General features: G+C 49.7%; 1 protein-coding gene across 2 annotated transcripts in view; it reads left to right on the forward strand.

Moving 5' to 3' along the window:
• The window catches only part of CNTROB (centrobin, centriole duplication and spindle assembly protein), a 36281-nt gene that overhangs the window by 11585 nt on the left and 9101 nt on the right, over positions 1–15595 (forward strand). For both annotated transcript variants that reach the window (XM_082197554.1, XM_082197555.1), the window contains exons 5-12: positions 304–420; positions 1789–1905; positions 2477–2575; positions 3039–3254; positions 8658–8804; positions 11334–11467; positions 13202–13327; positions 14056–14266. In XM_082197554.1, coding sequence (XP_082053680.1) covers positions 304–420; positions 1789–1905; positions 2477–2575; positions 3039–3254; positions 8658–8804; positions 11334–11467; positions 13202–13327; positions 14056–14266 — 1167 coding nt within the window. The remainder of the gene's footprint in view (positions 1–303; positions 421–1788; positions 1906–2476; positions 2576–3038; positions 3255–8657; positions 8805–11333; positions 11468–13201; positions 13328–14055; positions 14267–15595) is intronic.

The raw sequence follows: 15595 nt of genomic DNA on the forward strand, positions 1-15595 counted from the left end.
AAGAAAGAGAGAATTTTTGTTTTTTGTTCTTTTCTTGATGTGTTTAATGTTTGTATTTCTGCATTGTATTGTTTTTGTGTGTGTGTGATTTTGTATTTTCTTTGTCTTTGTATGTTTTTTTTATTGTGGAAACTTAATAAAATATTTTATTTTTTAAAAAAAGAACCTGGAAGAATGGTACATCAGTGGGGGGTTCTTGGAAAGGAGCCGGGACTTGAGTTGCCCCTTCCGCAAGAATCATTTCCTACCTCCCCTAGCCCAAATCCGCAACCACTGAACTCTTGACCTCTTCCTCCCACCCAGCACTGCGAGCGGCACATCCACGCCTTGCAGAATCGCATCCTGGAGCTGCAGCAGCAGCTGGCCGTCGCCGTCTCGGCGGACAAGAAGAAAGACAGCATGATAGAGCAGCTGGATAAGGTGAGCCTTCGACACGACATGTGGTGGGTGGGTGGCCGAGATGTCCAGAGACAGGCTGGCCCAGGAGCAGCAGCAGCAGCGGCAGGTGGCTTGGAGTTGGAGCATCATTGCTGGAGCCACGGGGAGCCCAGGGCATGGAGGCAGGAGGCCTCTGAATACAAGGGACTGGGGAGTGCAGGTGAGGAGAGCGCTGCTGCTGCTGGTGTGCTCTGGTCCTGCTTGTGGACCACGGTGAGAAGAGGATGGGGGACTCGATGGGCCTCATCTAGCAGAGCTCCTTTCAACATTTTTAAATGTAGCAGCTGCTGGTCTTAGGAACTGCAGGGAGGGCAGTTCTTTACAATCTTCTGACCCCTGGGGTGCAGGAGCCCTTGGCCCTCCCAGCTGAACTACAACTCCCACCTGTCCCAGCAAAGCACGGCCCAATAGTGGGGGATGATGGGAGCTGTAGTTCAGCAGCGTCTGGAGGACCAAAGTCTCCCCACACTGGCAGCCCTGAATGCTCTTTTCAGTAAAGCCTGATGATTGGGGCTGTTTCAAAGGCAGAACTTGCAGCACCCGCCCAGGGCAGCAACATAACCCATTCATTCATTCATTCATTCATTCTATTTCTAGGCCACTTTCGACTCGCGCACATATCACAAACCAGCTTACAAACAATAACGTAGCATCACAATTGCAACATGGATCCTATAGAATAATTAGCGAATCCTCAGTAAAGCAATTGCAAATCACCAGCGAAATGAGGACCTCCTATAAAACGCTGTTAACAAAACAGCTAAAAAATACGCAAAATGGCAGAGCCACAACGAAGGTCATATTATAAGATTCACAAAGCCTTACAGCTCTCATAATCCACAAAACAATATTAATATTAGCAAACTCGCAACCGAAAGCAAATTAAGCACTGTCCAATTGCATCCAAGGCTTGAACAAGGATCTCGGGTGTTTCCCAGAGAGAATTCCCCTGCCTTGCTTGGGCTCTCAGGTTCATTGTACGGGTCCCAAAGGTACATTTGCTGGAGTCTCAATGCTTTAGTCACCTCTGCATATAAAGGAAACAAGAACAACCCTCATATTGAGTATTTACCTCTGGAATGGAATCGAGCCCCCAGCTGCTTGTTGGTCAGTTCAGAACAAGCCCTTTGCAAGCAAGCAAGCAAGCAGTGGTTGAGTCCAGGCCAGAAAGATGGACTTCCAGGGAACAGAGCGGAAAATTGACTACAGTTTCGACAGTACACCAGTTCTCTCTCACTGCCCAGTGAGTGAGGGATCTCTTTACAGCTGGGGAACCCCCTGGATCCCTGCTGGGGCGGGGGGGGGGGCAGGGAAGACAGCCAGTTGAGCCTCTCATTCTCCTTTCCACAGACCCTGGCCAAAGTGGTGGAAGGCTGGAACCGGCACGAGGCTGAGCGAACGGCGACGCTACGCAGGCTGCAGACGGAGAAGGAAGGGCTTGAGCAGGCGCTGGGGAAGCAGAAGGAGGTGGGGTTTTGGGCCACGGATCTCAGCAGGGCAGCAAGAGGGTGGGGTTATGTAACCCGAGGTACCACTGTACTTTATCATGGTGCTTTTTATTATGCCTTTATCATTGTGCTCCGTAAAATGTGTTCTTAATGTTGTACACCGTCCTTGGGTCTTTTGATAAAAGGTCTATAAATCAGAATAATAATAATAATAATAATAATAGGCTCAGGGACTGCTGAATCTCTCCCATTGAGATTCGCTCTCAGTCAGGTTGACGTCTCTCTCTGGGATGGGCTAAGGGGGGGGGGCACCACTTTGCCTTTTGCTTCAGGCAGCGAAATGTCCCAGGCAGGCCTGGACGGAACCAGCAACCCATCACCCTGGGTCTAGGAAGGATAGAATAGAATTTTATTATTATGGTCACAGACCAAAAGCCCGGTAAGGTATCTTTGGGGGTGGTTATTATGGTCACAGACCAGTTCTGGGTCACTTACAAAATCAGGAAAATCATAAAACACAATGGTCTAGGAAGGATGCAGCTGGGGGCCCTCTCTGTCTTCGGGAAATGGCTAACTCTTCTTTCCTGTAGAAAATCTCGGAGGTGGAAGAGCGCCTCACACAAGCCTTGTCTGCCCTCAGCCAGGAGCAGCAAGCGGCCAGTCAGTTCTGCAAGGAGAAGGAGGCTCTGGTAAGAAGCACCTTCCCTGAACCTTCCCAAGCCCCTGCTCCTGTGGGGTGCAGTCCTCTAATCCAGGGAGTAAGCCCCATTGGGCTCAGTGGAGCTTATTTTTGAGTAAGCATAGAATGGCCTCCAAGTGGCCCCTCACCTTTCCAGTGGCCCCTGCCCCTTTAATTGGAGCGCAGAAGAGGAAAACAACCCACACCTGCTTAAATTCTTCTTCCACTCTGCTATTAAAGGTACAGGTCTTCTTTCTGCCCCCCATCATCTGGCCCTATCACTATGAGAACTGAAAAGAGCCCCACTTTTGGGGGGCAAGAGGCTGCTGACTCTCAAACGCCACAGGGAGTTGCCTGGCGCCTCCCATTAACGCCCTTCTCGGGGCATCGTTCTGGGCTCAGGAATTGGACCCGCCGAGACCTTTCTCGCATCAGAGCTGACAAGTGCGCCCCGTCCCCTTCCGCCCGCTCAGGAGGAGGAGAGGGCCAGGCTCTCTTGCGACTTGGAGGAGGAGCGCCGGCAGGTGCGCAGCCTGGAGGCGGAGTGGAACCTGGAGCGCCGGCAGCAGGAGACCCTGCGGGCCACGCTGGAGGAGCAGCAGAAGGCATGGGCCCAGCGCGAGAGGCAGCTGGAGCAGCAGCAGCAGGTCCTGCAGGAGGAGAGCCGCTCCCAGATGGACAAGGAGAAGGTGAGAGAGTGAGAGGCTCCTCCCAGGCCTTCCAAATCCCTTGCAGGGGCGGTTTCTCCCCCCATTTAAGAGCACAATCAAAAGCATGGGTAGGCAAACTAAGGCCCGGGGGCCAGATCTGGCCCAATCACCTTCTAAATCCAGCCCACAGATGGTCTGGGAATCAGTGTGTTTTTACATGAGTAGAATGTGTCCTTTTATTTCAAATGCATCTCTGAGTTATTTGTGGGACCTGCCTGGTGTTTTCACATGAGTAAAATGTGTGCTTTTATTTAAAATGCATCTCTGAGTTATTTGTGGGGCCTGCCTGGTGTTTTCACATGAGTAGAATGTGTCCTTTTATTTAAAATGCATCTCTGGGTTATTTGTGGGGCATAGGAATTCGTTCATTATTTCCCCCCCAGAATATAGTCTGGCCCACCACAATGACTGAGGGCAGTGGACCGGCCCCCTGCTGAAAAAGTTTGCTGACCCCTGATCAAAAGCTTTGCCTCGCAGGCAGTTTCTTACACTAGAACCCATGGACACCCTCTGAAGTTATTACCCATAGTTGCACTTAAATATATACATGGTTCTTGTCGCCAGTCATTGTAAATGGCATGGCCAAAGGAAATGGGATGTAGAGAGGTCAGCCTGTGACCGTTCACAGGAAACAGTAATTGATAACACAGACATTCTGGCATCGGCGTTAGCATTAGCAAATGTTAAAGTAAAAGCATTGTGCCAGTTCTATTAACTGTGAGTGGAGTTGGAAACTTAGTAGGTTAACTTGAGAATAAGCCTACACTTGAGATTCAGCCTAAATTTGAGAATAAGCCTAAACATGGATTAAGAACGCTGCAAACCTGGAAGTAGATGTTTTGGTTTGTGAACTTTGCCTTGGAAGCAGAACATGTTCCACTTCCTGTTGAGGGTGTTCCGTTTGTAAATTGAGTCCCCTGCTGGTACGGGAAAGCACACTTTGGTTTAAGAACGCTTTGGTTTAAGAACAGATTTCCGGAACGGATTAAGTTTGTAAACCAAGGTACCACTGTAGTTCGATTTTGGACAATTTAATTTTTTTAAAGGGAGCTGGTTTCAATCCTGCGCTTACTTGCTAGCAAGCAATTCTCACCAAATTCCACGGGTAATACTATTTTTATCATTTAAACAATGCTCATCAGTGTGCATAGGATGGCTCCTCCCCTCCTGAGCTTACAATATAAGCTCAGACAAGGCAGCATCCTATATTCCTATCCCCTTTTAAATCTCTCCTACCCTCTCTTGACCCTCTTTCAGAAAGACTCAGCCCCACCCCGGCTGTCCTACTCCAGACTCCTGCCTTCATTTTTTTACTGAGGCTGTAGCAGGCAGGCAAGCAGGCAGGCTCAATATGGAGAAGAGCAGCTAAATTTCTGGGACTGCCGTAGAAAAATAAGTAGGGCTTTGAGTACTTTATCAGTAGGGTTTCTTACCTGGCTGCTCAGCTGCAGTATTCCAGCACAAGGAAGGACCACAGTCCTTCTGTAAGGAAACCCCTTCAGAAGAGGCGGGGCCTGTTTTGCCTAGTGGGCGGGGCTGACTCTGGCTCCACCTTCGAACCATAGCCTCTTACCCGGAGCACAGAGGCAGGGGATGCCTTGTTTGCCATGGAATCCCAAGGCTGGGAAGAACTACCACCCTATGGAAGAAATCCCCACCCTATGGAGGAAAAGCGTAGGCCGCGGCGGCAGCAGCCTTCCCAGTCTGTGAGTTGTGGGGTAGAGATGTCTCATTCTGATTTGGCTGTGGGCCAGCTGTTCCCTGCGGGTCCACGTCTAATCTTGGTTAACAGGACTAGGAAAGAACTCCAGGAAACAATATCCATGGCTCCAGATCTGGTTTAATCACACACACAAAAGCCCCTGCTGCTTTTGCTCACTTTTCTGTTTCAAGGAGCCCTTTAATTTTTAATTTTTAAAAAAAATATTTTTAATTGATCAATTTCCACATAACAAATCATCAAACCATATAATCACATACATTATTTCCCCTTGCCTCCTCCCTCCCTCCCCCACCAAGGACTTCCCTCAGCTCCTCTCCCTGATTTCTCTTCACATATTTCCTCTGCATATTATAAAATTGTACATATCCTTACATATCTATCCATCCATCATGTTGTCAACCAACAAATTTGTGTATGTTTATTCAAAACCTGCCAAGGAGTCCAATTCATTTTGTTGTCTTTTTAAATGATTTGTAAAAAGTTCCCATTCCTCCTTAAAGTCACAGTTGTCCTTGTCTCGCAATTTGTAAGTCAAAGATATATTCCTCTATTTTACAAATTTTTTCCCTTCCCTTTCTTATGCAATTCTGAAAAGTATTTTACAAACGCTGCCCTTATTTCCTTCATCTTGTCTGCGATCTTTAATTTTTAAGGTTTCTAGTCCTGAGTGATTCAGAGAAAAGCTTTAAAAATATTCTGCTGCTCAGAAGCGGGATTCCAGCAAACATCCCTCATCTGACTCCTGTGACTTACCACTCCTGTGTTGTGCCCTTTAATAGCTAAGGCAGGCCTTGCAATGCGTTTACTCCCCAAATGATTGTTTTGCCACCACAGAGCGTCAGGTGAACATCACCTGCTAGACTAGGCCAGTGGTCTTCTCTAACCCTGCGTCGTGTTGCTATTGGTGGCCTATCAGATGCCACAAGCAGGGTGTCGTTATACTAGCCTGCTCCCCCTTGTGTTCTCTTGCAACTAGTCTTCGGAGGCAGCATGCTGTCTCTTAACCTGGAGGGGTTTGTTGCCATGAACCACCCTGTGATGTTCAGATGAATGGCAGTACAGTGGTGGCCCACAAGACGAATGCCTCGCAAGACGGAAAACTCGCTAGATGAAAGAGTTTTCCGTTTTGGAGGTGCTTAGCAAAACGAATTTCCTATGGGCTTGCTTCACAAGACGACAATGTCTTGCGAGTTCCTGCTGGTTTTTTCCCTTCCCCCCCTTTTTCTAAGCCGCTTATCAGCTGATCCAATCAGCAGATAAGCCGCTAATAGCGCTAATCCGCTAATCCGTCAATGGGCTTGCTTCGCAAGACGAAAAAACCGCTAGACGAAGAGAATCACAGAACGGATTCTTTTCGTCTTGCGAGGCACCACTGTACAGTGGTACCTCGGGTTACATACGCTTCAGGTTACATACACTTCAGGTTACAGATTCCACTGGCCCCACTGGTTAAGAACTTTGCTTCAGGATGAGAACAGAAATCGTGGTCCGGCGGAGTGGCAGCAGCAGGAGGCCCCATTAGCTAAAGTGGTGCTTCAGGTTAAGAACAGTTTCAGGTTAAGAACGGACCTCCGGAACGAATTAAGTACTTAACCCGAGGTACCACTGTATACAAATTGGGTAGATAAATAGCTAGCCAGCCGTCTGCATTGTATGCAGAAGGGCCAGGATTCGTCCCTGGTGGCTTATCCCACAATCATCTGGCTTGGCCACGGTGAGAACAGGATGGTGGACTGCGTGGGCCATTGGCCTGATCCAGCAGACAGGCACTTCTTACATTCCTTTCTAGGTTGGGTTGCGAATGTCCCCTACCTCCAACCTTGGAGAGTGGCTGCCTGTCAGTGGCTGCGCTAGATGGATCCGGGATCTGAGGCAGCAGCTTAGGGCAGGAGTGGGAAGGGGAGAGACAGGATTGTTCCCACTCAGGATTTCCTTGTTTCTGCCAGTGAGGCTTCTGTGTGTGCCTTGTTCTGCCACTTCACTGGCAGCGATTCATCGGGTAAAGCTTTTCCAAACACTGCGCCAGAGAAGGCAGTTGTTGGATTTCTGCCTCTTGGGTCATCCCTAAAGCCATAGGAGGCCTGCCAGGGGGGAAAACAACAACAGATGGCGCAAATTTAGATGATCTTAGGAATGCGGGTGGCGCTGTGGGTTAAACCAAAGAGCCTAGGACTTGCCGATCGGAAGGTCGGCGGTTTGAATCCTCGTGACGGGGTGAGCTCCCATTGCTCGGTTCCTGCTCCTGCCAACCTAGCAGTTCGAAAGCACGTCAAAGTGCAAGTAGATAAATAGGTACCACTCCGGCGGGAAGGTAAATGGCATTTCCATGCACTGCTCTGGTTCGCCAGAAGCGGCTTAGTCATGCTGACCACACGACCCGGAAGCTGTACACCAGCTCCCTCGGCCAATAAAGCGAGATGAGCACCGCAACCCCAGAGTCAGCCACGACTCTAATGGTCGTGGGGTCGCTTTACCTTTTAAGTAGCATAAGAAACCATTTTGCTAGGAATAAAATAAAAGCCTTCACTCTTTTCTGCCACCCTTTTCTTTCTTCTGTAATCAGCCTTATAATTCTGGATTCAGATTATTCCCACCTGTCATAGTCTAAATATGCCGTGTGATGAGCGGAAAGCCTTGGCAGATGATCTGGGAGGCTCCTGGCCTCTGCTTTGTTTGAGTTAATTCCTAATTCCTAGTTCTGCACAATATATACGCAGGTGGCCAGTCCCAAGTGGGAACAGGCTGGAAGGCGAAGCCGTCTTGCCTCTCTCCCCCTTCGCGACGAATAGTGAACTGATCCAGCTGCCGCGCAGATTTTATGTTGTTATTTTGCATGCAGCCATTGAGCAGGTTACCCTGAGAGCCTTGCTTTTGGAGGGAGGGGCAGCGATGAGAAGGGATTTCCCCAGGGGGACGAATCCTTCCCCTCACATTTAAGCAGAACCCAGGTTGCTTTAGAGTTGCCCTTGAAAATCTGGGACCGTTCAGACGGGGCTTTCAATGGTATTTGTTGCTCAGGGAGAGGATGGGGGGGGAGGCGCGGGGGGCACAGAACACCGCAAGCTTGGAATGCAATTGGGAGGCAGGCTTTGTGGGGAGATGGTGGTGGGGTGTTTGGAGTCTCAGCAGCTTCTTTCGCCAGATGTCAAAGAGAACAACAACTACCAGACTTTTAGAAGACATCTGAAGGCAGCCCTCTTTAGGGAAGCTTTTAATGTTTGATGGGTTACTGTATTTTAATATTTTGTTGGAAGCCACGCAGAGTGGCTGGGGAAGCCCAGCCAGATGGGCAGGGAGTGTGGTGTAGTGGTTAAGAGCGGTAGTCACGTAATCTGGGGAACCGGGTTCGTGTCTCCGCTCCTCCACCTGCAGCTGCTGGGTGACCTTGGGCCAGTCACGCTTCTCTGAAGTCTCTCAGCCCCACTCATCTCACAGAGTGTTTGTTGTGGGGAGGAAGGGAAAGGGGAATGTTAGCCGCTTTGAGACTCCTGAAGGGGAGTGATAAAGCGGGATATCAAATCCAAACTCTTCTTCTTTATACTCAAGGCAAAACCTTGGTGTCTGGCCATCCTTTTTCTTCTGTTATTATTATTATTACTATTATTATTATTATTATTATTCAGTGCCTACCCTACTTCTCCTCTTCACCCCTTGTCTAGGCAGTGGCCCAGCGCGAAGCTCAGAAAGCGTCCGACGCCCAGCGTGTCCTGGCCTCGGTGCAGTCGGAGGTTCAACGGCTGGAGGCCGAGCTGGAGGCCATGCGCCGAGAGAGAGACAACCTGAAGATGGAGATGAGTTTGGTCAAGGTAAGGTGGGCAGCGGCCTTCCCAAGCGAGGGTGCTGCTTTTGGGGTGGGTGGGGGGACTGCAGCAAATATCAGAGTTCAGACATTTTGCGCAAAAGGAAGTCCTCTTCCATGCAGTGCGTAGTTAAACAACTACCAGGCTTTTAGAAGACATCTGAAGGCAGCTCTGTTTAGGGAAGCTTTTAATGTTTGGTGCATTACTGCATTTTAATTTTGTGTTGGGAGCTGCCCAGAGTGGCTGGGGAAGCCCAGCCAGATGGGCGGGGTATAAAAACTATTATTATTATTATTATTATTATTATTATTATTATTATTATTAAACTACAGAACTCCCTCCCACAGGAGGCGATGATGATGGCGAGGATTAGATAAATTCAAGGAGGAGAGGACTACTGATGGCCATTAGAATAAGAATAAGAAGAATAAGAATATCTTTATTGTCATTGCCCCCTTCGGGGACAACGAAATTACTTGACTGCTCCATAAAAACACTAATTAAACAATACAATATAATACAGCAAGGGAGATTCGATGACTTTCAAAGTCCGGGCTTCCCATTCAGGGCCGAGATCGCTCTGGAGAAGAAGCTGTTCTTAAGATGGTTCATTCTTGTCTTCATCGTCCTGTATCTCCGTCCCGACGGCAAGAGCTCGAAGAGACAGTGACCAGGATGCGATGGATCTTTTACTATGTCCAGTGCCTTCCTATGGCACCTTGTGGCATAAATCTGCTCTAAGGTGGAGAGTGGGCAGCCGACAATGCTCTCTGCTGCCTTAACAACCCTGCACAACCCCAACCTGTCCCGGGTAGTACAGCTTCCGTACCACACACATAAGCCATAAGTGAGCACGCTCTCAATGGCACAGGGATAGAAGGCAAGCAGCCTTCTATCACTATCATGGCTATGCTCTGCCTTCAGATTGCGCGGCAGTAATGTTTCTGAATGCTAGTTGCTGGAAGCCATGGAAGGAGAGAGAAGCTTGTGTTCAGATCCCCCTTGCCAGTTTCCCACACGCATCTGGTGAAAACAGGATGCTGGACTACGTGGGCCATGTTTATAATTGAATTGTATGGATAATAATAATAATAATAATAATAATAATAATAATGGTAATTTATTACCATATTTTTCGCCCTATAGGACGCACTTTTCCCCCTCCAAAAATGAAGGGGAAATGTGTGTGTGTCCTCTGGAGCGAATGCAGGCTTTCGCTGAAACCTGGAGAGCGAGAGGCGTCGGTGCGCACGGACCCCTCTCGCTCTCCAGGCTTCAGGAGAGCCCCAGCGCCAGCCCCACAAGGTCGGGGGACAGAGGGAGGCGGAACGCCGCCATCCCGCTGTCTCCTGAAGTGGTTTGGAGGCTGACGGCGGGGAGACCCCGCCGCCTCCCCCGCAAGCTCCGGGGACAGTGGGGAGGCGCAGCGCATCTCCCCGCTGTCCCCGGACCTGATCTGAAGGCGGGCGGCGGGGAGAAGAGTGCTTCTCCCCGCTGCCTGCCCCGCAAGCTCCGGGGACAGCTGGGAGGCGCAGCGCTTCTCCCCGCTGCCGGCCCCACAAGCACCTGGGGGGAAATAATTTTTCCCCCTTTATTTCCCCCCCAAAAAACTTGATGCGTCCTATGGGCCGGTGCGTCCTATGGGGCGAAAAATACGGTATTTATACCCCGCCCATCTGGCTGGGTTTCCCCAGCCACTCTGGGCGGCTTCCAACTGAATATTAAAAACAATACAGCATCAGACATTAAAAACTTCCCTAAACCGCACCGCCTTCAGTTGTCTTTTAAAAGTAAAATAGTTGGTTATTGCCTTGACATCTGATGAGAGGGCGTTCCACAGGGCGGGTGCCACCACCAAGAAGGCCCTCTGCCTGGTTCCCTGTAACCTCACTTCTCTCAGCAAGGGAACCACCAGAAGGCCCTCGGATCTGGACCTCAGGGTCCGGGCTGAACGATGGGGGTGGAGACGCTCCTTCAGGTATACAGGACTGAGGCCATTTAGGGCTTTCAAGGTCAGCACCAACACTTTGAATTGTGCTGAGAAAGGATGAGTTTTGATTGCTGCAGCTTCTCCCTGCTGTTGCAGCTCCGTGATTGCCAGTGCTGGACTCTGATGACGGACATCATGCACCACTCGCCCAGTTATCGAGTTGCTATGGCTAATTATTATTATTACTACTACTATTTATTTATTTATTTATTTATTTATACATACCCTGCCCATTTGGCTGGGTTTCCCCATCCACTCAGGGTGGCTCCCAACAGAATATCAAAAACGTGATAAAACATCATGGCAAAAACATGACTAATAAAGAATGCTACTACTACTCCTAATAATGATGTTAAAGATACAGCAGTCCCATTGAGCTGAGGTTGGTGCATGCACCTCTTTGATTCAAGGGCTTTCACCTTCAGCTGAAGTCTTTGTACCTGGCCTTTGCCAGCTCCTTGAGGACTAGGAGCGTGTCAAGTCTTAAATGCAACACTAGAAGTGTTTTCCCCTTCCATCCCCACCCCGTCCCCTTTTGCACGTAGGCACGTTACGAGGCACAGAAGGTGAAGCTGGAGTCGGAGCTGAAGGTGGCCTTAGAGCAGCGGGTGACGGAGCGCATGGCTGAAGTTCACGAGGAGAGCTTGCGCCAGATGAGCAGCATGAGGGAGCAGCACAGGTGGGGCCAAGCGCGCCTCCAGCCAGAGGGAACCCCTGTCCTTAGATGCCAGTGCAGATAGCCAGCCCTCCTTCCTGGCTCTGGAGACGTGATAGAGGTTTATAAAATTATGCATGGCATAAAGCAAAGTCCCTCCCCTCTCATAACATTCAAAACGGAGATTTGGGACAAATAAAAGAAAGTACCGTATTTTTCGCCCCATAGGGCGCAAGTAGTTCTTTTGGGGGGGAAATAAAGAAAATAAAATTTATTTCCCCCCCAACCCCCAAAACAGGCTGCTCTTCACAAGCCATGGGAGCCCTTCCACAGCTAGCGCAGAGCTACCCGAAGCCTGGGGCGCGACTGCTCAGCGCCCCCAGGCTTCGGGATAGAGGCAGCTCTCCGCAAGCCGTGGGAGCCCGGCGGGAACTCCCGCGGGCTCCCAAGGCTTGTGGATAGCTTCCTGAAGCCTGGAGAGCGAGAGGGGTCAGCGAAAGCCTGCATTCGCCCCATAGGACGCACACACATTTCCCCTTCATTTTTGGAGGTGAAAAAGTGCCTCGTATAGGGCGAAAAATACGGTACCTTTTCATGCAGTGCATAGCTGGAACTGTGGAACTCACTCCCATAAAAGGCAGTGATGGCCATTGACTTATATGGTTTTAAAAGAGGATTAAACAACTTAAAGGAGGAGAAGGAGAGGGCTGTCGATGGCTACTAGCCATGATAGGTATGCTTGCGGGTTTCCCACAGGCAACGTCTACTTGTGAGAACAGAATGTGGAGCAGATGGGCCTTGATCTAATAATAATAATAAATTTTTATTTATACCCCGCCCTTCCCAGTTCAGAAAACCAGGCTCAGGGCAGCTAACAACTGATTTAAAGCACTTAATTGGTGCAACAGAAAACAGCATAAAATACAGTATAAAACGTGAATAACAATACATTCAGAATTCAAAAATCCATTTAGGGGGGAAATCCATCCAATAAACATTAGATGATCACCAGGGCTAGCTGGCTAAGTTAGTCGTATTTGGGCCAGCGGTGAGACCAGGGGAGAGTTAGCTGTGGGATCCCAGAGCGGGTAATCTTCATAAAAAGGGGAGGGGGAGGGAAGGAAGGGGAATAAAAGATCAGGCTAAGTTCAAGTTGAAAGCCAGGCGGAATAGCTCTATCTTACAGGCCCTGCGGATGGAAGTTAAATCCTGCAGGGCCCTGGTCTCACGGGACAGAGCCTTCCACCAGGTCGGAGCCATCACTGAGAAGGCCCTGGCCCTTTTGGAGGATAATCTGACTTCCTTAGGGCCCGGGCTCTTCTCGTGTTCTCTTGTTAGATCAGGCCAGCCACTGGCTTTATCTTGAGACAGGTGGGGAGGGGGGAAGAGCTTCGCCCTACTTTCATAATAAAGCCTTTTCCTAAGGTTCCCCGCCCTCAGTTAATGACTGTGCTAGGGAAAGGGAGTGAGGATGAGTGGATTCAAGATGGCTCCTTCTCGAGCCCATCCCTGCCTTTTTCAAGATCTACTGCTGCTTGGGGAGCCGTCAACGTCTTGGCTCCAGTTACAGATAGGTAGCCGTGTTGGTCTGCCATAGTCAAAATAAAAAATTCCTTCCAGTAGCACCTTAAAGACCAACTAAGAACTAACTTAGTTGGTCTTTAAGGTGCTACTGGAAGGAATTTTTTATTTTAACGCCTTGGCTTTAAACCAGAAGTTCTTGTTTTCGGAGTCTGACCCCTTTCCTTCCCTTGGCAGGAAGCAGCTTCTGGAGCTGAGTGGCCACCACGAGAAAGAGCTGGCCAGCCAGTTAGCCCAGTTCAAAGCCGACCTGGCGGAGAGGGAGGAGAGGCAGAGGCACCTGGCGGAGGACTACGAGGGCAGGTACCTGGAAGCGGGGAGAGGTCTTTCTGGGGGTGCTGGGGAAGCTGTGTGTGGAGCCAGAGAGAAGGGGAAGGAGGGCTGGGCAGTGTCTGGTTTTCAACATTGCGATATATCACCAGCTAAACACTGCGGTATATCTATATATCACAATGTCTCAAATAAGGATGGAACTATGTACAGTGGAGGGACTCGGGTGGCGCTGTGGGTTAAACCACAGACCCTAGGACTTGATGATCAGAAGGTCGGCGGTTCAAATCCCCGCGACGGGGTGAGCTCCCGTTGCTCGGTCCCTGCTCCTGCCAACCTAGCAGTTCGAAAGCATGTCAAAGTGCAAGTAGATAAATAGGTACCGCTCCGGCGGGAAGGTAAACGGTGATTCCGTGCACTGCTCTGGTTCGCCAGAAGCAGCTTAGTCATGCTGGCCACATGATCTGGAAGCTGTACGCCGGCTCCCTCGGCCAGTAAAGCGAGATGAGCGCCGCAACCCCAGAGTCGGTCACGACTGGTCCTAATGGTCAGGGGTCCCTTTACCTTTACCTTAGCTGTTATTTTATAGTTCAGTGCAGTGGGGCAACACGACTCAGGAGAGAAGCACATGCACACACATCGTGATTTGCAATATATTTGCCATATGTCGCCATGTTGAATATTATGAAACTTTTCCCATGATGTGGAAGGCTGTCCTAGAACCATGGTGTCTTTCCCATCCATCCCATAACCCCACCCAGGATCTCCAAGCAGCAAGACGAGATTCGGGAACTGCAGGCCAAGTCTCGGCGGCTGGAGATGCAGCGAGCGGAGACGATGAGCCAGTTCCAGGCTATGATGAAGGCGCACTGGAACGAGGCCCTGCGCCTCTTCACCAGTGGCAGCCCAGCCTCCCCCCAGCCCGACACCAAAGCCCAGAAGCAGCAGCAGCAGCAGCAGCAGCAGCAGCAGGTGAGAGCCTCATTGGCACCGTAAGCAGAGCTGTCCTCACTCCTGGCACTCCCGGCTTTGACCCTCACTGGAAATGTAAATTCTTGAGAAGAGTGGTGAGGGCAGCCTTTGCCAACACAACACTGCCCACATGGAAAAACAGAAAATAAAATCAGTTACAGATAGGTAGCCGTGTTGGTCTGCCATAGTCAAAATAAAAAAATTCCTTCCAGTAGCACCTTAAAGACCAACTAAGTTAGTTCTTGGTATGAGCTTTCGTGTGCATGCACACTTCTTCAGATACACTGAAACAGAAGTTGCCAGATCCTTCTATATAGTGAGAAGGTGGGGATGGGTAATAATCTTATCTCATTATACATGACTAAGCCATTTCTCACCTTCTCACCCCTTGCCTTTTCCTGTAAGACCTATTACAGTCGTTAAGAGTCGTCAACAGGCTCATCTCAGCTATCTGCCAATCTCCCATTCCCACCACCCTTCTGAGTAATACCCCTCCCCACCTTCTCACTATATAGAAGGATCTGGCAACTTCTGTTTCAGTGTATCTGAAGAAGTGTGCATGCACACGAAAGCTCATACCAAGAACTAACTTAGTTGGTCTTTAAGGTGCTACTGGAAGAAAATAAAATGTTTTTTAAAAAAACCCCACTGCCCAGATGTTTTGGACTGTCACTCCCATCTCAACTAAAAAAGTTTGAAGCAGGACTTGCCTCTGCACAAGCCATCCCTGGTTATTCTTCAGCAAGGCTTGTCCTTCGGCATCAGCCTTTCTGAAGCTGGCGCCTTCCTAGCTTTCCAAACTGCAACTCCCAGCTGGCAACTACCGCCACTTGCTTCCCTTTCTTCTGGACATGGGGTGTCTCTCCTTGGAGTTCAGCCATGGCTGGGAGTTTTAGAGGGCGCCAGCTTGGTGTGTGTGTGACAGCAGCGACTACTATTGTTGTTGTTTAGTTTAGTTGTTTAGTCGTGTCCGCCTCTTCGTGACCCCCTGGACCAGAGCACGCCAGGCCCTCCTGTCTTCCACTGCCTCCCGCAGTTTGGTCAGACTCATGTTTGTAGCTTCGAGAACACCGTCCAACCATCTCGCCCTCTGTCGTCCCCTTCTCCTTGTGCCCTCCATCTTTCCCAACATCAGGGTCTCTTCCAGGGGGTCTTCTCTTCTCATGAGGTGGTCAAAGTATTGGAGCCTCAGCTTCAGGATTTAACAACTGCTAAAACTGACTCCTGCCCCCACATCCCTTTGCCATACGTGAACACTGTGTCTTACCTGAACTACCCGTATTTTTCGCTCTATAACACGCACCAGACCATAACACGCACGTAGTTTTT

This window comes from Podarcis vaucheri (assembly GCF_965113315.1).
Source record: "Podarcis vaucheri genome assembly, chromosome: 13".
NCBI lineage: Eukaryota > Metazoa > Chordata > Lepidosauria > Squamata > Lacertidae > Podarcis > Podarcis vaucheri.